The 26,508-nt window shown below is 35.6% G+C and overlaps 3 protein-coding genes across 4 annotated transcripts; 1 reads left to right on the top strand and 2 right to left on the bottom strand.

The window, feature by feature from the left end:
• Nucleotides 1-529: 529 nt before the first annotated feature.
• On the bottom strand, nucleotides 530-9,332 carry LOC123544900 (beta-1,3-galactosyltransferase 5-like). Of its 2 annotated transcripts, none has more exons than XM_045331040.2 (2): nucleotides 8,922-9,332; nucleotides 530-7,200 (listed from the first exon to the last, which is right to left on the bottom strand). In XM_045331040.2, the coding sequence occupies exon 2, from the start codon at nucleotides 7,155-7,157 to the stop codon at nucleotides 6,114-6,116; it is 1,044 nt and encodes a 347-aa protein (XP_045186975.1). In that variant the 5' UTR covers nucleotides 7,158-7,200; nucleotides 8,922-9,332; the 3' UTR covers nucleotides 530-6,113. The 2 variants fall into 2 exon arrangements, with proteins under 2 accessions (XP_045186975.1, XP_045186972.1); XM_045331037.2 differs by having other exon boundaries at nucleotides 530-7,235.
• Nucleotides 9,333-16,170: 6,838 nt separating this feature from the next.
• LOC128557384 (uncharacterized) lies at nucleotides 16,171-17,358 on the top strand. Its single transcript, XM_053544903.1, has one exon. The coding sequence runs from the start codon at nucleotides 16,171-16,173 to the stop codon at nucleotides 17,356-17,358; it is 1,188 nt and encodes a 395-aa protein (XP_053400878.1).
• Nucleotides 17,359-20,548: 3,190 nt separating this feature from the next.
• LOC128557635 (uncharacterized) lies at nucleotides 20,549-21,793 on the bottom strand. Its single transcript, XM_053545536.1, has one exon. It carries the CDS (start codon nucleotides 21,791-21,793, stop codon nucleotides 20,549-20,551), a length of 1,245 nt encoding a protein of 414 aa, XP_053401511.1.
• Between the last annotated feature and the right edge of the window lie 4,715 nt (nucleotides 21,794-26,508).

Consider the following 26,508-nt stretch of genomic DNA (forward strand, 5'->3'; position numbering starts at 1 on the left):
TGACCTTTGAGCTAAGGGCTTTGGTTTTGCGCATTACATCGCATGCTATATGATATCTAAATTGAGACGCCGACACCGGGAAATGGGCGAGTGCAAATAGCTCTACCTATTCTTTGAAAGTTAAACATTGATCGATGTAGGAAAATTATCGATTTCTCGTCCAGACCCGAATGTCAGCTGTTAAGACAGAATGTTTCCATACAGGTGTTAATTCAAAAGTTGACTCCACTATTGTTCAAACTTTCCGATCTCGTAATATAAAGAGTATTAAAAGTAAACTGTGCATTTTTGCGACGCGCTGAAATTGTGATAAAACCCATTTTGTGATCGCCACCTATCCTCATTTCGTGTAAATTGCTTCATAATATTGGCGTCACTTAGAAGAGGCGATGGAGATGGGATCCTGACTCCAAGTGTCTGTGTCTGTGGATCACATCATACGACACTTCGTGCGTATCAAATGAGTCTTAAAGTGGTAGTGGCTAGAAATAAAATAGGTTTTGTCTGAATAATCATTTAATTTCGAAAGCGTTGACAGAAACATATGTTATAATTACCGGAATATGCTTTACAAGGTATTTACACACAAATCACAGATAATAAAATGAAACAATGTAAACTAATTAAAATAAAAGCAATTCAATATATCTGCAAAGTACCCTCAATAGGTTTAGAAATTTGAAAGAAAATTATGAACATAAGCTTATAAAATGTCACGTAACTGATAGTTTACAGTAACATTTCATGCCGATAGTTCACATTACTAGAATTCAGCAAAATATGTGAAATCTTGATAATATAGTCAGTTGATATAAATTCTCAGATTGAAAATTTCAGTGATATTCTCATCTGTTTTGAACCTTTATTTTTTGTTTTTGTACTTAAGCGGATGTAAACTAGAAAATGCTTTTGTAAAAAAGCGCATGTCTCCCCCAAATGCAAAGTCCTATAGGCAAGCAGTCAATAGGGGTCAGGAGCGAAAGTCAAAGAGACACTGATGGTTGGCTGCAATAGGGATCATCTACTTGGCATGTCCAGTCATCCCGCTAAATTTCAACACTCGTGGCCTAGTGGTTCTCAAGTCACTGTTCAGGCCCCTGTGACCCTGACCTTTGATCAAGTGACCTCAAAATAAATAGGGGTCATGTACATGTCCAATCATCCTATTAAGTTTCAACATTGTAGGTCAAGTGGTTCTCAACTTATTTCCAAAAAATGATTTAACATGAACAGGCCCCTGTGACCTTGACCTTTAATAGACTGACCCCAAAATCAATAGGGGTCATCTACTCTGCATGTTCAATCATCCTATGAAGTTTCAACATTCTAGGTCAAGTGGTTCTCAAGTTATTGATCAGAACTGGTTATCAATGTTCAGGCCCCTGTGACCTTGACCTTTAACGGAGTGGCCCCAAAAACAATAAGGGTCATTTACTCTGCATGAACAATCATCCTATGAAGTTTCAACATTCTGGGTCGAGAGGTTCTCAAGTTACTGATTGGAAATGGTTTTCCATGTTCAGGCTCCTGTGGCTTTGACCTTTAACAGAGTGACCCTAAAATCGTTAGGGTTCATCTACTCTGCATGACCAATCATCCTACGAAGTTTCATCATTCTGGGTCAAGTGGTTCTCAAGTTACTGACCGGAAATGGTTTTCAATGTGCGGGCCCCTGTGACCTTGACCTTTCACAGAGTGACCCCAAAATCGTTAGGGGTCATCTACTCTTTATGACCAATCATCCTATTAAGTTTCAACATTCTGGGTCAAGTGGTTCTCAAGTTACTGACCGGAAATGGTTTTCAATGTTCAGGCCCCTGTGACCTTGACCTTTAATGGAGTGACCCCAAAATTGATAGGGGTCATCTACTTTGCATGTATAATCATCCTATGAAGTTTCAACATTCTGGGTCAAGTGGTTCTCTAGTTATTGATCAGAAATGGTTTTCAATGTTCAGGCCCCTGTGACCTTGACCTTTGAAGAAGTGATCCCATAATCAATAAGGGAAAATCGTTAGGGGTCATCTACTCTTTATGACCAATCATCCTATTAAGTTTCAACATTCTGGGTCAAGTGGTTCTCAAGTTACTGACCGGAAATGGTTTTCAATGTTCAGGCCCCTGTGACCTTGACCTTTAATGGAGTGACCCCAAAATCGATTGGGGTCATCTACTTTGCATGTACAATCATCCTATGAAGTTTCAACATTCTGGGTCAAGTGGTTCTCTAGATATTGATCAGAAATGGTTTTCAATGTTCAGGCCCCTGTGACCTTGACCTTTGACGGAGTGATCCCATAATCAATAAGGGTCAACTACTCTTTATGACCAATCATCCTATCAAGTTTCAACATTCTGGGTCAAGTGGTTCTCTAGTTATTGATTGGAAATGGTTTTCAATGTTCAGGCCCCTGTGACCTTGACCTTTGACGGAGTGACCCCAAAATCAATAGGGGTCATCTACTCTTCATGACCAATCATCCTATGAAGTTTCAACATTCTGGGTCAAGTGGTTCTCTAGTTACTGATCGGAAATGGTTTTTAATGTTCAGGCCCCTGTGACCTTGACCTTTGACGGAGTGACCCCAAAATCAATAGGGTCAACTACTCTTCATGACCAACCATCCTATGCAGTTTCAATATTCTGGGTCAAGTGGTTCTCTAGTTATTGATTGGAAATGGTTTTCAATGTTCAGGCCCCTGTGACCTTGACCTTTGACGGAGTGACCTCAAAAACAATAGGGGTCGTCTACTCCAGCAGCCCTACAACCCTATGAAGTTTGAAGGTTCTAGGTCAAATGGTTCTCCAGTTATTGCTCGGAAATGAAGTGTGACGTACGGACGGACGGACGGAAGGACGGACGGACAGACGGACGGACGGACAGGGCAAAAACAATATGTCTCCTGGGGGAGACATAATTAACTATTGTTTAAATTAATTCAATTGGCTTAAAACAATACCAACAGGTAAAACGATGTATTTATTTAACAAACATGTTTACTATGAAAGAAATAGGAAGAACAAATGATAACTCTTTTTATAATGTATGTGTTGACTTACAGTCTTTTTAAGATAGTATTGTGTGTCTTTCATGCTATTTACCTGTATATTGGTCGACTTACAGTCATAAATAAGATAGAAATAATGTAAAATAAATCCACATATCACTCCCTTGGACGTAAAAACGCAACTAAGCAAAGTAACTTACTTGAACTGATGCAGTCTGTTCATTAGAGATTATGCAACACTATAAAGCACCTTCATAATGAGATTTATTATTCCTTTGTAACTTGAGAAAATGATGCTTGTAATTTTGAACAAGAGATGCTTCATAAAATGAACGTGTATGTATAACAATAACGTCAGCTTCATGATCAATAATCTTTAACGAAGAAACATAGAAGGGGAATCTACCTGTCCCCTGGCAGCCATACTTTTGGCCAAATTGAAATGACCTGAATAAACTTCAAGTCACTAGAGGAACATTTCTGAAATACTACATCTCTTTGAAGGATAACTGTGTTCGTCTGTTTTGTATTTATGTTTTCTTATAATCTTGAAACAAAATTGTAAAACATAACATACGTGAATTAATCTAAAATTGAACTGTCTCCAATCAGTAGTATAAACCTCGATAAAGACTCATTTAGATTTGAAGATTGAATACTGCTTAAGCCGGTGCTAGGGGGCGTGGGCAGTGTTGCATTTTCCATTACTGCTCATGAACAGACTCAATCAAACCGAGTCTGCAATTTTCACTGTTTGCATTGTTTTCGGTGCTTCCGAGGGACCTACTTTCCAGATTTTATTCTTACATGAACACTTTGTAAACAAAATGAGATATTATTGCGTACATAAATTGTAAATATTAGCTTGGATGCGTTCTGTTCTTCCAAAATATCTTCTTATACATTATATCAAGAATATAAAAGTGATAATGTTACTCGCGTATTAATAATTTATCATCGATAATAGGTAACTTAGATAAGGAAGGACCTCGGACATTTTCCTATTCAGATTGCCTATCCGATTAAGGAAAACTTGACATAGGGATAGACTTCTGAAATTGCATAGTTATGATAGTTGAAGACCATTTCTTGATAAATGCGACTTCATTTTACAAGTTTATGAACAAAAAAGAAGACTTTGTAGACATTTCTCATTCTCTTTTCTATTAAAATATGAACATAAATCATTTTTACGTTTTAAACATCTTTCCCACCAGTGACGCAACAAAATAGTTCACATGCCTTTGTAAATAATTATTATATACGTATGCTGCAAAAATGACACTTGGTCACGGGTGGGAAAGTGTTTAGAATTGAAAACAACTACGTACAGGGTGTCAGCAAATAAATTTTAACATAAATATTTGACACTTATTGCATGTTTTTCCTAAACCTTACATATATACACAGTTTATTCATTTTTGTAAATATTTCAAGCACAGAAAACACTAAACTAAATAAATAGGGGACATAGAAAGTGAAGCTAGAAAGCAGACAGATCTTTATAAGTATATCTTATGACTTTTGCAATCAGATCTGTTACCTCTTGACAGTCTAAGTCCATCGATTGAGTGTTATCAGGATTGAGACAACTGCATCTGTCATAAGTCAAGAACCAAGCAAGTGGCTTCGACATATTACATATGTGTCTTCAACGTAAAGTAGACAAAGATATACAGACGAACTTTTATGGGAATAGTGCCACTTAAGTGCAATTTTTTTACCTTTTGTAGGACACAGTTGAAGCGAACATAGAATGCATTTTAAGAGCAACATTTGTTTTTATTTGATCCAGCATCCTATACCCTAACAAAAACTACACCAGACACCATCACATTAACTAACCTAATTGCTTCCAGAACTTACACCGACACCCATAGAACTAATACGGACTCGCCCATAACTAACACGGACACCCCCAGAATTAACATCAATTCGCTCACACATCTGAAACTTATTTCGAAGCCAACCGAAATACTAGTAAGGACCTCAAAGAACTAACACAGACACCCCAAGAATATCTATATAAATAAGGTTGATACTAGCTAGTAAAGTTCCACTGATATAAAATGCTAAAAGTAAGGCATCCCTGAACCCGTAGTGGAATAGGCAGTCTCCTGCACCCCTCCGTTTCAACTGAAAAAGGCCAACTACGCCAATGTATGGCCAGCTACACCACTGCATGTATTCAATAATAATCCTCTACATAATGACCGGTCTGTTTTGAACATGTGTATAAATACAGTCTAGCAATTGATGTATAGAAAACAAACAATAGGATATGATCAATGCATCAGTGTTATCATGGGCACTCGGGTGGAAATAACTTGAAGTACAGTTAGGGACCAAATGTTTTGTTCCACTCTTATTTTTTCCGTTTCGTTTATTTTGAAAAATGTCAATAAAACTGATAATCTCTATGGTATCAGTTTATTTATTGTGTCAAAATATTTCATAGTAGACATACCTTAAATACCAATGCTTATTTTAACTAAAAATACACATTTAAAATTTTTCAAAAATATGACCCTTAGTTACAAACTGTTCGAATTTCAAGAAAACGAATATAAAATAAAACTATTTTTTGTGACAGTTTGATAAGAATATAACTTATTTATCAGTATTTGAAGCTGTTATATAAAACTATCAGCTACTGAAGTCAAGAAATAGCATTGAACTTAGGGCAAAATCCCTAGCATAATGTCCGATATCCTTTACTGTTACATGCAAAAGTAAGTGATATTTCATTTTGTGTAGTATGCAATAATCTTAATATTATTTTCTCATAAATATATTTCACAAAAGTTATGGTTAGCATAAACCAGTCGCAAAATAATTTATGTATTGCAGTCTCATATAGATCTATATAAAATATGAAGTCACAATAACACAATGCTGATTTAGCATCGGTACAAGAAACTCGTTTACGTACTTTCCCGAACGTTAATTTCTGGTAAATATAAGCTGAGCTGATACCATTTATTGATATCTTCAAAGGTTACTGTAATATTTTGCCGACTGGTTGCTATAAATCTTTATGCATACTGTATACCACAAATATAAGTATCATACACTAAATGCGCATAAATGACAAAAGGTGAGTTTCAATTGTAGTACAACAGTAAAATGTTTTCCCAAAGTGTCACGATCTGTAGCGCGCCTTTCGTCATGAATATAAAGGGTGAACAGTTTGTCTTTTGTTCCTTTAAGCAAATTATTGATGCGGTAGTGTTGTCTAAGTTGCGGTCTATTCCTCTAACTCTTTTGTATTTAAGACCAGGTATATTGTCTAGGACAATACCATATAATAAAACGTCTTCGATCCAAAAGAATGGTGTTCTAAATATCGATGCGTATATAAATGGAACCACTTCATTCAAAATCATTACAAAAGATCCTCCGCAGTAGGTTGAATATCTAGTCCACCCTTTAAAGTGGTCTTGTCCGACATACCATTTACTTGTATTTTCTCTAACGACAATATTTTGTTGGCGGTGGCAATAAACATGAAAATCACATTCGGACTCTCTAAGAATAGTGTTTTGAAACAACTTAAACATATTAATCACTATATCGTCATCTGTTTTAATAACATATTTTGCATTTCTGCATCGATCAGTTGCCCATTCAAATCCCATTGTTGACTTGAGTGTCAAATTATTGTAAGTGTCTATAAAACCTCCTTGAACAATATCTCCATAGAGCTGAGATTCTTTATTAATTTTGTTCTGGACATCGGCATCGTCGCCGATTCCTAGAAGGAACAAAGCTTTCAGTGTCCCATACGGTCTATAGAATGTTCCGTTTGTCCAGGTTTGTCTTAATGCTTGCCTTTTGTTTAAGTTTCCAGTTGATGATAACACAAGAACTAATATGGTCAGATTTGTAACTGAAGAACAAAACGTTTTATTTTCATGAATATAAAGTCCATTAAAATGATATGTTGGTATTGATGTATTTATAAGTTTCAGCAAACCTGGCTGTGTTATCACCTGATATGGTTTACTAAAGTTATATGAAGTTGCACCCGGATATTGCTTTCTAACTGTGTGGTAAAATATAATTTGGATACAGCAAAAAGCAATACATAGTGTTAAGAGAATCAACCGTATCCTTTCTCTATTATTTCCCACTCCATCATTTCCCATTAGTCAATAACAACTTCTGTTTAGATATACACGTTAACTAACACTAAAACATGTCTTAATATAGATCTGAATACACTGCTAACTTGAGGTAAATTCCGTTAAAACACTTTGACAATTTTTAATTCTACACCTATTTCTTTCATCCAATGATGTGTGCATCATTATATAAGTTGACATATTTTATCATTTAAACCGAGATTGTACAAATATTCCTTACATTACCCAACCAGACATTATAGCGATTGTAGTTTCATATTGCATTATTAAAAGGCCTCAGACACAGACTTCTAATCACTTGCCACTCACCGGTGCAGGTTAGAAACCTCCTTTTGAATGTAGAATTCATTCATATCAGGAAGCTATCTAGCTGGGAAAAAGACGAGCGGGGTTTCTTCCATATGGAGCCTATTCCTTGTCAAAAATCCAAGCATGTAATTCTATCGCCTTCAGTTTTTTGATTGGCAAAAATGTGCTTCATGTGATGAAATAACGCCTAGAATCATGCAAATTAACTAAACGTGTAAAGTGTCTGTTTTTTGTGTAGATTAAACTCAGTTTTATTATTACATCACTCTCCACTTGTGACGTTAAACTGTTGAAGATCTAAATATAACCTACGTTGGAATTTGAGCAGCAAACAATTTTTTGTCACATTATACGTTTAGAATTTATCGGGATTATTTAAAGACGAACTTTTGTATGAAGAATTCAACATTAGTTTTTCCGCGCCAGACAAGATACTAGTACAACGTGTTCATGAAATGAGTTATGTGATGTGAGTAAAACTTTTAGGGTTAACTTACGTTGTTTTTTTTTTTCGTTCAATAACACCTGCATAATTGATGTAAACTGAGTTGGGCTCCCCTAATTAAAGTAACGTTTTGCTACAAAATGATATTAATAACTGCAGATGAAAACATTTCGGCTTCGGCCAGAACTGATTTGGGCTCCATTATTTGTCCACGCTGGACCCGAAACAGCATATCAGAAACGTTCACCAACGAAAATCACGAGAATTTCCTTAGTGTTTTTTTCTGTTTGTTCAAGCCTAACATTGGCCAAAACTAAGGTAAATGGATACTATTGATAATTTATCTACCATCGTGCACCGGTACTTTGTGTCAATATTTCTTATCGCTTTTTCATATCAACATTACAGAAAGATCTTGTAGACGAATTATTGCATTTGAAAGGGTTACTTTGCAGGTTATTATATGCGGGAAATATACTTCAAAGTGTCTTCAGATGTCGAATTCATTTCATATAGCGATATTTATACCATCTACATATAGTACCCGGAAAACTAAAAAACAATTCATGATGGTCAGAATGCAGGAAACCGAACTAAATATATGCAAGTGCAACGTGTTTTTGACCAAAAAGAATACTACAGAATAACATGCTTGGATTTTAGGCATCGGATAGGCTCCATACTTCCCAGCTTGCGTCTGTAATACAGCTTCGAGGAGATCCTGGGGTCTTAATCCATCATTTTAAGCTTTAGAAATTACATGGGGCCTATATACATCACATTGTCGGCGTAACTTAAAACCCACCAAAAATTAAAACAACTTTGGTTAACATTCCAGTGAAAAATACACCATAAAACTTGTCGACCAATAAAAGAACCCGAATTAGATCGAATGATTATAAACGTTGTCCGTACTTTCTGTACACTGTCTGTGATATTTTGTATGTTTGATAAAAAGTCCAAAAAAAAACCCCGAGAAATAGGTATAGAATCAAAGTCATTTAACAAATTACCTCTATTCATCAAACTCTTGATAATATTTCTTAGTGTCACTGACTTGACTATTCACTAAGAGTCTGAAATGGATCATTTCATTTCAAAATGTTTGACACATTATGACACGCATTCCTGTCATATAATAAACTAAATTGGAGTGTTATCCGATCTTGAACAAAACTCAGATTACCCTATATAATCCTTCAATTCCACTGCCACATGCAGATATCAACACAATTGTGGTATAAGGATTAGCATTTGTTTTACTTTTGCTAAAACATTTTTGCAAGACATTAAAGGTTAGGCAACTATAATCAACAGCTCTACATCACTTTCATAAATTGATATCGACTGTTGCAATGTATAATACCATATGGCAATATCTAATTGAATTATTTTTTAATCATTTATATACAGTTTTCTGACAACTGTTAACGATTAGATATTTTTCAAAATGTTTGTTAGATACATATGATATACTAAAACGTGTTTCTTTGTCAATGTCAACGATAGTTTTGTCACATGATATACATTTTGTAAGTAAAATAAAGTCATGTCATATTTTGAAGTTACACAAGCTTTTATTAACTAGTCACATATGGATCGTAAGCAACACGTTGATAGAATCGATTTTTGTCTACGATAGATAAATGCAAAATTGTAATGTTTCAGCAGAAATAGCTAGAAAAGTGATAAAATAATGTGACATTTGTGCTTTTCCGTATTGTAGTTCTTTAAAAGTCTTCATACAACTACAAATAAATTCAATATGAAAAGATACTCATGTAAGATCCTTTATGTAATAGATCTCAAATATTCAAACATGTGAGAAAATCCTAAACATTATCAGCATTTTAATTATTTTCAATGAATTAAATAAATGAAATAATAAGTGAGGTATATTTATTTTTCATTGAAAATGTTTTGCATGACATGGATTTTAACAGAAGTACAAAAGCTTTTATTTTTTCTTCGCAAAAAATATTGTATTTGTGCATTATTTCATCTCTACGTATGAAGATAATATCTAATATGAAATGTAATTCATGTCCACATAAATTCCTTTGATTGAAAGTGATTGGTAAATCAACATTTTGTTTCGTGACAACAGGTTTGTCCTTAACATTTCTGTCCCACACTGCAGTGAGTTATAATGTTCATTCTATAATACGTGAAAAGTGATCGTTAAAAATATTTGCATCTTTTTCTATCTATATATTTTTTTTCAACAGTGTCTTACTCATCTGTACTTAGTGGTTTCCCCTTTCTATCTATTAATTTGTAAAGAATTAATTTTTTAGTTCTGCAAAAACACTTTTGTGTTTGTTTTTCTTCAAATAACTGTTTTAACACTAAATAACGTCGTCTTTGTGATGTTGTATTTGCTTTGTTTTATGTTTTTGTTTTCGTCAATCCATTTCTGTTTGTACATGTGTTTCATGCTACTGTTATTACAGTTTTGTTTCTTGATAATGTAACCTTTAACTTTCTACTAAACTTGTCACATTGTTGATATTTTGTTTATTTATTTCATAGGGTGTACAGTCACACAGACACAATAGATCATGTGGCGACATTTCCTGCTGATACTGATAGAGGAAAACCCCAAGTGCCACTTAAGGCATTGTTTCGGGCATGGGTGGGCAACTGGGTGAAACTACCAACCTTCTGTAACCAAGCTTGATGGCGTAATTACAAAGTCATGAAGAGTTTGACATCTCAGGGGAAGTTTTGAACACTCAGCTATGATAAACAAATTGTTCGTAGTCAGCGACCTTAGCTTAACCCCATGGCCACGGACTCCCTATGTTGATACATTAGAAAAAATGTATCAACAAACTAATTCGTATTAGCATGAACATATCGTGTAAACAGTATGTAGAAATACTAAAGGTATGTGAGAAAAGTAAAAGAAAACGTCGTATTACTTTTAGAAAGCGGAAAGAATTGTTACTATGTCAGCATGAAATCATTTTATATTTGTAAAGAAAGAGAAACATAGGTCACAGACATAGCAACAATTTATTGCAAACATAGCAATACGACATAAAGAGGATAATTGTGTAGACGTGTTAGGTAAGTAAAGAAGAAAACAATGTAATGACAGAATAAAGATAAAAATCATATAATATTACAAAGAAAACGGCATTAAGTACAAATTCGTAAAAGTCAACTGAAAAGGAAATATGAACATAATATGTAATGCAAAAACGTTTTCTGAAAAATGTTAATGACACATCAGACAGTTTCCTTTATGTATATAGGCAAACATTTTCCTACGCACAGAATTTCTTTAATCTTTGTGTACTGACTGAGAATCAAGTTTAAAACGGAAATATATATTAAAAGTCATAGGTACCTGTGCTTAATCTTGAATTATCTGCGTTGAAAATCAGAAAATACTAAAAAAATGCGATTTTCAAGGGCAGATAATTCAAGATTAAGGCAAGGGAACTGTGCATTTTAATTTATATTTCTGTTTTAGTCATCGTTTGCATTCAGTTTACAAAGTTTAAAGAAATTTGATCCATCGGAAAGACCAGGACTTTGAGGTATCATTTTGTCATGTTTATAGTAATGGACATTTGTCACAGTGTTTATATTGTCATGGGGCAAAATTTTCTTACGGACAGAATTTCTTCTTGAAACTGTGTTTACAGACAGAGAATCAAATAAAAAACAATATAGAATAAAGCAGATCATAGGTACCCAGCCTTGGTCATGAATTGTCTGCCCTTTAAAGTCGGAAAATACTGAAAAAATCTATTTTCAAGGGCAGATTATTCAAGATCAAAAACCGGTACACACAAGTAGTATAGGCGTCGGTTTGCAGGCAAACAAACGGGCGCCATCTTGGATGACTAGTTACTATAAATAGTAACTCATTTGCATATAGGAATTGAATTCACTGCACATGCGTGGCGGCCATTTTGAATTCTATTTTTTAGAATGACATCATCTTCCTATTTAGGAATGACTTCACTCTGCTATTTATATCTCCCAGAAGTATATAGAGCTGACTTATATACCTATCTAGGGCGTATTCGCGCACATTGAGGGTCAGGTGCTCAGCCCTAGACGGACAGATACCATGAAAAAATATATAGATATATCCATAACCTTAATGAATAAATTTGATTTTATTTGATAATAAAACGAACAGTATTAGTAAATAAAGAACGAATAAATAATAGTTTAACAATATTAGTGACAATGAAAAAATAATACTTTAAAACAAAATAATTGTAACATGTCTAATTAAATAACAGAGAAATTAAAAAGAACTATATATGAATTATATTTAAATATCATATAGATTTATCCATCAACTAATTGATTTTTTACATTTTATATAAAAAAGAACTATATTGATGCACAAATAACAAATAAATAATTATTTAAAACGAAATATTTATTCCATTTAAACTAAAACATAAAACATTCTTTAAAATAAATACATTATAATTGAAAATAAAATATTACATTTTATGTTGACGATGTTTCCTGCTTGGCGTCCACTGAGAAAATGACCCTAATCATAAGCGTAATTGTACTAAATGCGCATGCTCGGACCTATTTTAACAATGACTTTATAAGCTATATTTAGATAAGATCATGAGTTAATCAAACGTGATCATGGTCAGAACAGGATAGGCGGACAATAAAGAGTAAACATGTCAAAGTTAATCCCTTTAAAGTCGCCACAATGTCTGGCGTTTATTTATTTAAGAGTGGATGCGTGAACAAAGTCCTACTGTCAAAGTTAATCCCTTTAAAGTCGTCGTAGTGTCTGGCGTGTATTTATTTAAGAGCGGACGCAGTATAATGGATATTGATTTTATCAATAGAAGTATTGACATAGAGATTTAATCCTCTAACAAAGATATTCTTTTTAACTTGTCCATTATTCGGCGGTTCAAGTTTGACTTGTTTAAACCAGTATTACTATTTTTAATTGACCAATCGCAATTAAGATAAATGACGTTCTTACTAAAAATACAAGCCTCGTTTTGAAATGCTTTGTGGTGAGTATATAAGAACACGCTCGAGTCAGTTAAATCATTCTAACTTTAGAATTCATACCGGCAACATGGAAAACATCGATACTATCGTGAATACTTTCACCGACGCAGATGAGCTGATGAATTTTGCGGCGACGTGGGGGATACAGGATTCCCCGTGGGTGCGGTTCCGTTTGTTTCAATTGAGGAACTCACAATATGGGAATGACTTTGTCGAGGAAGAGTTGAATAACATACTTCAACATTTTGGAGAGCCGACTGACCAGAACACAAACGATTTTGAGTTGGCCCTGGAATACGTAAGAGAGCAGAGAGAAGTTGAAGAGTGTATTAAAGCGTTATTATTTGATGACGAGATGGAAGAAACGGCGGCTGCTTGTATTTAAGATGGGGAGTGGCACCCTTCATCACCAGGGTTACAGATAGGTGGCGGAGAAGACCCCCAGCCAGGTCCGTCTCATAGACCCGACCCTAAGGGCCTTGAATATACAATCAGAAAAAAACAAACGTATGCAAAAAATGCGGCAGTGGAAAGGACGTATCAAGTAAAAGTGGACGAACAATATAAAGGACAAAATTTAATAGATGTGAGACAAGGTCTTCACCAGATGTTTGATGACGTGTTGGAGGAAGCCCGGGGCGATTTGGCGGGGAACGATTTAGGCCGTTTTGTTATACATCATCAAGGACTGCATGACCCCATTGTTGTTCCTCTCCAGCCCTGGGACGAACTGAATGCCGATAAAGTGATGGGAACTATTGAGAAAGTACTCAACAGTAATAAAGACCTCTGTATTGATGAGAGTTTTGATATTTCAGTAGGATCCATTGATTTACCTAAAGGAAGCGGTGGACCGAGACGAAGAATTACTAAACTCAAAGGAAAAAACAATTCGCTACAGTTGAAAAAAAAACTATAGTCACCATAGAAAATGACGACCAGATGTGTATGGCAAGAGCGATTGGAGTCAGCTGGGCAAAACTCAACCGTTGTACTCCAGAAGAATGGAAAGAAATAACCAAAAACAGACAAAAGAAAAGTAATTTACAACTCATTCTAGAAAATCAGAAAGTACCTTTAACTTATTACAATGATCTCGTCAAAAGGAATCGAAAAGAACAATAACAATTAGCAATAGCCATTAGTCATATGGCCGGAGTATCCCTAGATCGTCCTGCCAGTTTAGAAGATATCACGGCGTCTGAAGAAGTCTTGGGAGTACGTGTGATTGTAGTTAGCGCCATGTTGGGTAACAAATTCATCACCAGTCACAGTTCCGACGAGCGTCCATGCATCTACATATACTTAGTGGACGACAATCACTTCCATGCCATTACTAGTGTAACGGGCTTTTTCAGCGCCATGTACTTTTGCGAAAAATGCCTCAAACATTACGACCATAAAGAAAGACACCAGTGCGAAACACATTGTATCATATGCAAACGTGACACATGCTCTAAAACAGAGACGCCAGTGAAATGTAAGGAATGCAACATGGACTGTAGGTCAGAAGAATGCTATCAAAAACATAAACAAATACCAGTACATAAAAAAGGAAAAAATAAAGGAAAACCCAGCGGAACCTCACAGTGCGACAAATGGTGGAAGTGCCCCTTATGCTATAAAGTGTTAAGATTAGATCAACGCAAGAAAAAAAGAACACCAGTGCGGAGAGTATATGTGCAGTTCATCTAACGAATATGTATTGGAAGGACATTTGTGTTATTTAAGAGCAACCCCAGCAAAAGAAGATCACATACCAAAGTTTATATTTTTTTATTTCGAGTGTAGTCAGGAAGAAACATCAGTGTGTGAAAATGGATATGTACCAAATAGGAAAATTGATTGTAAAGACTGCCAATCGCAACAGGTATGTAAATCTTGCTCCAAATGTCAAAATTGTAAAACGTCATGGTGCGGTAAGAACACGCATCGTCCCAATTTTGTAGTTGCCCATACGTTGTGTCCAGAATGCATTAATAAAGAATTAACTCCCGAGTCTATATGTAAAAAATTGTGGTACCCGTTGCGACGAATGTGACAACTCAGAGTTGCCTGCTAACGAAGATGAAGGGCCATGCCCCGGAACTTGTGGCTTTAGAGAAGTCACGTTTGAAGGAATGGATACCGCGGAAAAATTTGGCAAATGGTTATTTTCTGATCAACATAAATACTTTAAAGTTGCCCACAATATGAAAGGCTACGACAGTTATTTCCTTTTAGAATACCTTATAGACCAATCCCTTAGACCCGACAAAATCATTTATAGCGGATCCAAAATTATGTATATGACGTTGGAGCAAGATTTGCATATTAAAGTGATTGACAGTCTCAATTTTTTACCCATGAAATTATCTGCGTTACCGAAAGCTTTTGGATTAGATGAATTGAAAAAGGGGTGGTTCCCTCATTATTTTAATACAAAAGAAAACCAAAATTATAACGGACCCTACCCTGAGGTTACGGACATGATTTCATGAGTGAGAAAGAGAGATCTGATTTGTTAGCATGGTTGAGTGAGAAAAAGAATGATGTGTTTGATTTTAGAAAAGAAATGTTAGAATATTGTAGAAGTGATGTTGATATTTTGAGACAAGCGTGTTTAAAATTTAGAGAATTATTGATGAATGCTACGGGTGAAAAAGAGTTTAAAATAAATGAGAAAGGGCAGGAAGAAGTAAAGTTACTACGGGCCGTAGATCCATTCGATTCCGTGACTATAGCTTCCGTCTGCATGAATGTATTTAGAACCAAATTTTTAGAAGAAGAATGGAAAGTAAAATTAGAGGACGAAACTGATTGGGTACCCGCAAAATTAGTAGATGGAAAGCTGTATGTATTACACGAAAATGAACGGATCCACGAAACCGAACTGACCGGAAAGGAAGTGAGGGAGAAAAAATTTGTACGTACAATGATAGCAAAAATTCCTCCCGGTGGTTACAATGATCAATATAGTAAGGTCTCTATAGAATGGTTAGAATGTGTGGCACATACTAAAAATATCAAAATTCAACATGCGTTAAATATTGGCGAAAAATCTGTACCAGGTACACGATATGAATTAGATGGGTATTGTGAAGAAACAAACACAGCGTATGAGTTCAACGGATGCTACTGGCATGGATGCCGAGATTGTTTCACTGATAATCGCGAAAATATGTGTCATCCACTCACAAATCAATCTTTAGACGAACTATTAGCATTGACATAAAAAAGAAAGCTTACATAGAACAATTAGGAATGAAATATGTTTGTATTTGGGACCACGAATTCAGAAAACAAAAGAATCAAAATTCTGAGATGAAGCGTTTCATTGATAATTTAGATTCAACAGACATATTAGACCCTAGGGAAAGTTTCTTTGGGGGACGCACCAATGCCAGTAAACTCTACGACCAAGTTGATGAAAGCGAGCCAGTCAAATATGTGGATTTCACTAGTTTGTATCCTTGGGTCAACAAGTATTGCCAGTATCCTGTAGGTCACCCCGTCATAATAACGAAAGATTTTAATGACTTAAAGGAGTACTTTGGTATTTTCAAAGTAAAAATAGTACCACCAAGAGGTTTATACCATCCCGTCCTTCCTTATAGGTCAAATGGCAAGCTGAAATTCCCTTTATGTAGGACCTGCGCAGATAATGAAAACCAAACCCCCTGTGATTGCCCGGATGATGATAGAGCGTTAACTGGCACGTGGTGTACTCCAGAGATCCAGACCGCTTTAAGATTAAGTTATACCATTATGAAAATATATGAAGTATACCACTGGGAGGAAACCACTCAATATGACCCTAAAACCAGTGAAGGGGGACTGTTTGCCAATTACATAAACACATTTTTAAAGTTTAAGCAAGAGGCAAGCGGCTCCCCTGACTGGATACAAAATGAACAAGACATGAAGAATTACATAACTCAATATAAGGAGAAAGAGGGTGTTTCATTGGATCAGTCAATCATTAGGAAGAATCCGGGTTTGAGAGCGCTGGCTAAACTATGTCTCAATAGCTTTTGGGGTAAATTTGGTCAACGTCTCAATATGCGTCAGACAGAGTTCTTTCACGAAACGCAGGCAAACCTTTTCTTCCAACTGTTTTCTGATCCAACGAAACAACCACTAAATTTTCATATCCTTTCCAATGACATGTTACAAGTAGAATGGCAATTCAAACAAGACTGTCAACCCGAAGATAATAAAACGAATATCTACTTAGCTACTTTTACAACTTGTTGGGCCAGACTTAAACTTTACAGTGTACTGGAAAAGCTCAGTAGGAGGCTTCTGTATTATGATACAGACAGTGTCATATATGTGAGTCGCCCGGGACAGTATGATCCTCCATCATGTGATTACTTGGGGGAGCTTACGGATGAGCTTGACGGTGGGGAGTACATTGTAGAGTTTGTGTCCGAACATTACAGTGACTAATCCGCATAAAATTTGTAGAGATAAGAGGAAAAGAAAAATAGTCAATCGAGAAGAAAACAAAAAATATCGAGAGGTGTATACAAAACATAGAAAAATTGCAGATTTTGACACTGAACCGTACGGATATTAAGTTAGATACAATGTATTGATGTTAATATGTGTTAAAATTTAATTTTTGTCATCTGCTTTACACTTTTTTGTCATCTGTGTTACAGTATTTGTAATCCGCGTTACAGTTTTTGTCATCTGTGTTATAGTTTTTGTCATCTACATTTCAGTTTCTGTTACCTACGTTTCAGGTTTTGCACTTTAACATGTAATTTTCCATAGGGTCTATTTCAGTTTTTGTCATCTGTGTTACCGTTTCTGTCATCTTTGTTACAGTTTTTGTCTTCTGTGTTATTGTTTTTGTCATCTTTGTTACAGTTTTTGTCTTCTGTGTTAATGTTTTTGTCATCTAAATTTTAAGTTTTGTCTACACTGTTTCAATTTTTGTCTATGATGATTGAAAGAATTGTATAACTTTGTTATTGTCTTATATCATGAATAAAAATTTGTAAGAACAACCTATCTTCTCGATTTTATTATTCCAATTTGTACGTAAGAATATGAATGCTCCCGAGTCTCACGAGCCTGAAAGGGAAACCTTTATACGTTTCCCTGATTCTAATGAAGATGAAAACAGGTCCGATGGTGATCGTTGGCATTTATTAGGAACTCGTGTTCCACAAGCAGAAATCGTCTACTTTTGCCAAATGATCATTGTGTATGTAATAATCATCAACTCAATTGTCAACCTATCCCTCCAAAACGGCACTAGTGAATTGTGGATAAATTTACTAAGCAGTTGTATCGGGTACGCATTGCCAAGTCCTAAACTAAAGAAATAATGAAATCGTCTCTACCTTTTGAACCTTGTTCCAGTATATGTATTAGTGGTCAAACTGGAAGCGGTAAAACGCAATGGGTGTATAACTTTTTGAAACATTTAAAAACAAAGAAAAATATCAAACAGGGAGTGCCACGCACCAAAAGCGCAGCTTCCTCAAAACGAACCCCCCAGCACGCAAACGCGTGCACCACACACACACTCAAAGCTTACACATCAGGACAAAACGAACAACACACACACACACACACACACACACACTCAAAGCCAACACATAAGGACAAGACGAGCAATAAGCATATGCACATGCGCGCACACAAAGTCAACACACAAGGACAAAACGAACAAACAAAGGAACACCGTGGGGCACCGCCTTGGAACGGTCAGTGGCAAAAACACCACTGGAGAGCTTAAACCGGTTTAAAAGACATCTATACGAGAGATCCACCTTCACACGTATTATACTGTTACGGTATACATCAAGACTTGTTTGACGACATGGAAAGGTCTATTCCAAACTTTTATAGTAAACAAGGGCTGCCAACAGGTGAAGAAGTGGATGACTTGACCCGTGACAAAAGGCACAAGTTGATTATTATTGATGCTCTCATGCACGAAGTAATGCAAAACAAAGACATGGAGTTGCTTTTCACGCTAGGTTGTCACCATAGGAGAGTATCTGTCATACTGATTACCCAGAACCTATACCCCGGAGGCAATCACGCCAGAACGATTGCTTTGAATACATGGTATATGCTGCTTATGAAAAATTTGAGAGACATATCACAGGTGGGCATTCTAGGTCGTCAACTCTACCCTGGTAAAACAAAGGGATTCATGAAAGCCTATATTGTCTGTACGCATGGCACTCCCTGTTTGATATTTTTCTTTGTTTTTAAATGTTTCAAAAAGTTATACACCCATTGCGTTTTACCGCTTCCAGTTTGACCACTAATACATATACTGGAACAAGGTTCAAAAGGTAGAGACGATTTCATTATTTCTTTAGTTTAGGACTTGGCAATGCGTACCCGATACAACTGCTTAGTAAATTTATCCACAATTCACTAGTGCCGTTTTGGAGGGATAGGTTGACAATTGAGTTGATGATTATTAAATACACAATGATCATTTGGCAAAAGTAGACGATTTCTGCTTGTGGAACAAGAGTTCCTAATAAATGCCAACGATCACCATCGGACCTGTTTTCATCTTCATTAGAATCAGGGAAACGTATAAAGGTTTCCCTTTCAGGCTCGTGAGACTCGGGAGCATTCATATTCTTACGTACAAATTGGAATAATAAAATCGAGGAGATAGGTTGTTCTTACAAATTTTTATTCATGATATAAGACAATAACAAAGTTATACAATTCTTTCAATCATCATAGACAAAAATTGAAACAGTGTAGACAAAACTTAAAATTTAGATGACAAAAACATTAACACAGAAGACAAAAACTGTAACAAAGATGACAAAAACAATAACACAGAAGACAAAAACTAAAACAAGGATGACAGAAACGGTAACACAGATGACAAAAACTGAAACAGACCCTATGGAAAATTACATTTTAAAGTGCAAAACCTGAAACGTAGGTAACAGAAACTGAAATGTAGATGACAAAAAATATAACACAGATGACAAAAACTGTAACGCGGATTACAAATACTGTAACGCAGATGACAAAAACGTGTAAAGCAGATAACAAAAATTAAATTTTAACACATATTAACATCAATACATTGTATCTAACTTAATATCCGTACGGTTCAGTGTCAAAATCTGCTATTTTTCTACGTTTTGTATAGACCTCTTGATATTTTTTGTTTTCTTCTCGATTGACTATTTTTCTTTTTCTCTTATCTCTACAGATTTTATGCGGATTAGTCACTGTAATGTTCGGACAACCTTTCGGATCGGTAACAATGTGTTTTACACTTTCAAAATTGATCAACTGACTATTCTTATAATTCAAAGTAAAACCCCTAACCTTACACGTCTCTTTATTTTCACTGGTTTTGTAAGCGTAATTTTAGGACCACCAGACACAAACTCTACAATGTACTCCCCACCGTCAAGCTCATCCGTAAGCTCCCCCAAGTAATCACCTGATGGAGGATCATACTATCCTGGGCGACTTACATATATCACACTGTCTGTATCATAATACAGAACCATCCTATTGCGCTTTTCCAGTACACTGTAAAGTTTAAGTCTGGCCCAACAAGTTGTAAAAGTAGCTAAATAGATATTCGTTTTATTATCTTCGGGTTGACAGTCTTGTTTGAATTGCCATTCTACTTGTAACATGTCATTGGAAAGGATATGAAAATTGAGTGGTTGTTTTTAGGATCAGAAAACAGTTGGAAGAAAAGGTTTGCCTGCGTTTCGTGGAAGAACTCTGTCTGACGCATACTGAGACGTTGACCAAACTTACCCCAAAAGCTATTGAGACATAGTTTAGCCAGCGCTCTCAAACCCTGATTCTTCCTAATGTTTGACCGATCCAATGAAACACCCTCTTTCTCCATATATTGAGTTATGTAATTCTTCATGTCTTGTTCATTTTGCATCCAGTCAGGGGAGCCGCTTGCCTCTTGCTTAAACTTTAAAAATGTGTTTATGTAATTGGCAAACAGTCCCCCTTCACTGGTTTTAGGGTCATATTGAGTGGTTTCCTCCCAGTGGTATGCTTCATATATTTTCATAATGGTATAACCCAATCTTAAAGCGGTCTGGATCTCTGGAGTACACCACGTGCCAGTTAACGCTCTATCATCATCCGGGCAATCACAGGGGGTTTGGTTTTCATTATCTGCACAGGTCCTACATAAAGGGAATTTCAGCTTGCCATTTGACCTATAAGGAAGGACGGGATGGTATAGACCTCTTGGTGGTACTATTTTTACTTTGGAAATACCAAAGTACTCCTTTAAGTCATTAAAATCTTTCGTTATTATGACGGGGTGACCTACAGGATACTGGCAATACTTGTTGACCCAAGGATACAAACTAGTGAAATCCACATATTTGACTTGCTCGCTTTCATCAACTTGGTAGTAGAGTTTACTGGCATTGGTGCGTCCCCCAAAGAAACTTTCCCTAGGGTCTAATCTGTCTGTTAAATCTAAATTATCAATGAAACGCTTCATCTCAGAATTTTGATTCTTTTGTTTTCTGAATTCGTGGTCCCAAATACAAACATATTTCATTCCTAATTGTTTTATGTAAGCTTTCTTTTTTAATGTCAATGCTAATTGTTCGTCTAAAGATTGATTGGTGAGTGGATGACACATATTTTCGCGATTATCAGTGAAACAATCTCGGCATCCATGCCAGTAGCATCCGTTGAACTCATACGCTGTGTTTGTTTCTTCACAATACCCATCTAATTTATATCGTGTACCTGGTACAGATTTTTCGCCAATATTTAATGCATGTTGAATTTTGATATGTTTAGTATGTGCCACCCATTCTAACCATTCTATAGAGACCTTACTATATTGATCATTGTAACCACCGGGAGGAATTTTTGCTATCATTGTACGTACATTTTTTTTCTCTCTCACTTCCTTTCCGGTCAGTTCGGTTTCGTGGATCCATTTATTTTCGTGTAATACATACAGCTTTCCATCTACTAATTTTGCGGGTGCCCTTGTGGTAATACCCCAAACCCTACTTGTAGGAGGGGGTATCCTCCCACTCCCTTCCATCATATTGCCACTTTACAGTTTGATACATTTGCCCTTTTACCACCTGCCGCAATGCCCATTTCAAGATCTGACTGCAATTTAAAGCGGAAAGAAACTTCCCTCCCCACACCCACCCTGCTACCGATCGCGTAAAATTGGCTCAAACATTTTTTCTGCCCAATCTGGGCCTGTCTGTCTACATGAATCAAAATGGATAACTGAAAATGGATGGACTTCGGGATAACAGACATGATTTTTAAGGGGTTAACAAGTCTGAAATAGAATAAATGATAGTTTTAACTAAAAAAGAACTGCATTTATTAATATCGGTTACACTATATATTGACACTCAGCAACATTTACATACATGTATCTCTCAACGCAAAAGTAAGTATACTTTAAATTGACATCACTTATAATATGATTGAACAATACCTAACATATGACAAGGCTATCGCCAGGCCCATTATAATATCTGTAAAATATCAGTTCTTTCGTCCATCCGTTACAAATTGTATGTGGCAATCCGCGCTGTAAAATTTTAATATTATAAATTGTCATATTCAAATTTTATCTTGTGCGAATATATACCAGCCGATAATTGCCTCTTTTGGCAATGCCGGAGGCAAATGTTTACTGGTAAATATATAAAGTCATTGGCAGTATCTTAGTGTCAGCTGTCAAATTGTAGTTTGTACTCTCAACATTTTTATTTCTGCGAACCACTCTTCAATTTTAGAGAAATATATTGGGTTTAAAATATTAAATACTTGTATAATGTAAATCAAAGTTTTACTAGGCATCGACCGAATGTTCATTTCATTTATTGTAACAAAATCTCTCTTTAGTTGGGGGAAAAAAACTAAAAACAAACTGAAACTGGTAGACTATACTGTCAGTACATCAATCATTAGCCGACTCAGACCCTTCAGGCCTTTGATTTTTATTATTTCAACTGTAACGAATTGTTTTTCCTTTGAGTTTAGTAATTCTTCGTCTCGGTCCACCGCTTCCTTGAGGTTAATCAATGGATCCTACTGAAATATCAAAACTCTCATCTATACAGAGGTCTTTAGTACTGTTGAGTACTTTCTCAATAGTTTCCATTACTGTGTCTGCGTTTAAAGGCAAAGAAAATCTCCTATATAAGTGACCCCCCCCCCCCCCCCCAAATACCAGACTTTTTAATCCCCAATATACAAGATCCTGTCTGGTCCAGTCTGATAAGGGTCCATAAAACCCCTGTAGACTTGACATGTAGCCTAATTATTGTCAGAGAATCATAAATTTTATTGCCTACAGGTAAATTGGTTATTTCCTGTGTTTTGCATTTTATAAATTGAAATGCTGTTGTTTTTTTTTTAGTCTTTTTTCAGCATGTACACAAAATTATTTTAATTGATAAGATACTAATTTTGATTGCTCAGTCATGTTGAGTAATGTCCTGGCCAATTAAATTATAACTCTTATAGCAAAGCATTTCTCACTATAAAATAATTATTCAAAACTTAATAAGAGAAATTACAAGTTTGTTTATTCAATGATTATGATCTTTTTATCAAAAGTAACAAAATAAAAACGAAAAAAAAAAGATAATTGCTGGATTTTATTAGAAATTAAAGAAGCGTTCAGCTGCTTTTTTGATAGATAAAGAAGGTATATAGACAGAAGGATGTTATATATTAAAAATACTTAATTCCTCTTGTGTTGTCTAAATAATGTTAACTTTCTTTTATGTATAATAAAATCCAGCAATAAAGATATATCGTTGTTCAAAATACAAAATAATTTATTACTTCTAAAAGCTATGTGCCTGAATGTATTTTTTATATTTTTGATAATAAAAAACAGCAATAATGAGATGTAATTGTTAAAAAACTTACTTTATTAAAAATATGATAAAACACTGTTGTATCTTATCACTTTGTTTATTTAGCCCTAATTCAATCAAACTTTCTAAACTCGTTATAAAGGTGAGAACTGATTTGCTATAAAGATGAGAAATATCAACTGCAATTTATTTACTGCACAGTAGCTATACAGTAGCTTATTATGATAAACAGAAGCAAGTCTACCAATGGTCCTGACTTGTGTATTGGCCCTTATCGCCAATACGCAGACCTTATCATCTCCATAGGCCACATACCAGGCATACCAGAATCAGTGTCTTTAACTGGTCCCAGGGCTGGAGAGGAACAACAATGGGGTCATGCAGTCCTTGATGATGTATAACAACACGCCCTAAATCGTTCCCCGCCAAATCGCCCCGGGCTTCCTCCAACACGTGGTCAAACATCTGGTGAAGACCTTGTCTCACATCTATTAAATTTTGTCCTTTATATTGTTCGTCAACTTTAACTTGATACGTCCTGTCCACTGCCGCATTTTTTGCATACGTTTTTTGTGATTTTTTTCTGATTGTATATTCAAGGCCCTTAGGCTCGGGTCTATGAAATGGACCTGGCTGGGGCTCTTCTCCGCCACCTATCTGTAACCCTGGTGATGTAGGGTGCCACTCCCCATCTTGAATACAAGCAGCGGCCGTTTCTTCCATTTCGTCATCAAATAGTAACGCTTTAATACACTCTTCAACTTCTCCCTGCTCTCTTACGTATTCCAGGGCCAACTCCAAATCGTTTGTGTTCTGGTCAGTTGGCTCTCCAAAATGTTGAAATATGTTATTCAGCTCTTCCTCGACAAAGTCATTACCATATTGTGGGTTCCTTAATTGAAACAAACGGAACCGCACCCACGGGGAATCCTGTATCCCCCACGTCGCAAAATTCATCAGCTCATCTGCGTCGGTGAAAGTATTCACCATCATCTCAAACGTTGCTGCTATATTTTCCATGTTGCCGGTATGAATTCTAAAGTTAGAATGATTTAACTGACTCGAGCGTGTTCTTATATACTCACCACAAAGCATTTCAAAACGAGGCTTGTATTTTTAGTAAGAACGTCATTTATCTTAATTCCGATTGGTCAATTAAAAATAGTGATACTGGTTTAAACAAGTCAAACTTGAACCGTCAAAGAATGGACAAGTTGAAAAGAGTACATTTCCCTTTGTCAGAGGATTAAATCTCTATGTCAATACTTCATTTGATAAAATCAATATCCATTATACTGCCTCCGCTCTTAAATAAATACACGCCAGACACTACGACGACTTTAAAGGGATGAACTTTGACAGTTGAATAGGCTACTGTTCACGCATCCGCTCTTAAATAAATAAACGCCAGACATTGTGGCGACTTTAAAGGGATTAATTTTGACATGTTTACTTTTATTGTCCGCCTATCCGGTCTTAAATCAACACACGCTAGACATTCTGACCATGATCACGTTTGATTCACTCATGATCTTATCTAAATATAGTTTATGAAGTCATTGTAAAAATAGGTCCGAGCATGCGCATTTAGTACTATTACGCTTATGATTAGAGTCATTTTCTCAGTGGACGCCAAAGAGGAAACATCGTAAGCAAAATGTAGTCTTTAATTTTCAGTTAACGCTATTTCTAACGTAGCTATCTTAAATAAAGCTTAATGGTTTTAATTACAAATATGATAAATATTTTGCTTTAAATTATCATTAATAAGTTTTTTGATTACCATAAAATGTATTTATTCATTTAGATTATAGATAAATCTATATGTTCAATTATAATTAATGAAATATTTTGTTTTAAAGTTATCTCCCCGTCTAGGGCTGAGCACCTGACCCTCAATGTGCGCGAACTCGCCCTAGACAGGTATATAAGTCAGCTCTATATACTTCCGGGAGATATAAATAGCAAAGTGAAGTCATTCTTAAAATAAAAAGATGATGTCATTCTTAAAATGAAATTCAAAATGGCCGCCACGCATGTGCAGTGAATTCAATTCTTATATGCAAATGAGTTACTATTTATAGTAACTAGGTCATCCAAGATGGTGCCCGTTTGTTTGCCTGCAAACCGACGCCTATACTACTCACACATATAAAAGTAACTACGTAAATTCATGAGACAACGATTTAAACATGGATTATAAGCTATTCAGTTTTTTTTAAATAGTCCTTTATGTTGCATGCATTAACTACTCCGGACTTAAGCTTATGCTGATGTTCAACTGGCAACCTATTGCTACAGTAGACCGGTATATTACATGCAAATAAGTATCAGCAAGTAACTGTTTGTCTCAAAACATTTAATTAATTGTGTATTACTACCATCTGGCACTGGAAAATAATAAGTATATGAACGGCATATAATGGTAGAATCTATTATTTTTTCATAAGGTAAACAGTCAAACGTTCCCAGTTTGCTATATGTTTATATTAGAATCAGTTTCGACAAGAACACATAGTTATGGTGCATAATTCCTGTCCGTCTCGATCCGTATAGGATTTCTTTCTTTCTTCTAAAAGCAATGTAAAAAAAGACCAGTCTTAGACGTGGCTTTTTATGATGCTTTCTGGTCGAGCAATTGCAAATGCATTTGCAAGCTGAACACAAACTGCTGAAATACATTAACCCAAAGAGACTCTCTAAATGAGAGTTGTTTCCTTTTCGCGTAATTGGT

The sequence above is a fragment of the Mercenaria mercenaria genome, chromosome 1 (genome assembly GCF_021730395.1).
Source record: "Mercenaria mercenaria strain notata chromosome 1, MADL_Memer_1, whole genome shotgun sequence".
Taxonomy (NCBI): Eukaryota; Metazoa; Mollusca; class Bivalvia; order Venerida; family Veneridae; genus Mercenaria; species Mercenaria mercenaria.

Bases quoted from the DNA above. Each gene is read 5' to 3' on its own strand.
- LOC128557384 (XM_053544903.1), top strand. From the start codon at position 16,171: ATGAAATATGTTTGTATTTGGGACCACGAATTCAGAAAACAAAAGAAT.
- LOC128557635 (XM_053545536.1), bottom strand. From the start codon at position 21,793: ATGATAGCAAAAATTCCTCCCGGTGGTTACAATGATCAATATAGTAAG.
- LOC123544900 (XM_045331040.2), bottom strand. From the start codon at position 7,157: ATGGGAAATGATGGAGTGGGAAATAATAGAGAAAGGATACGGTTGATT.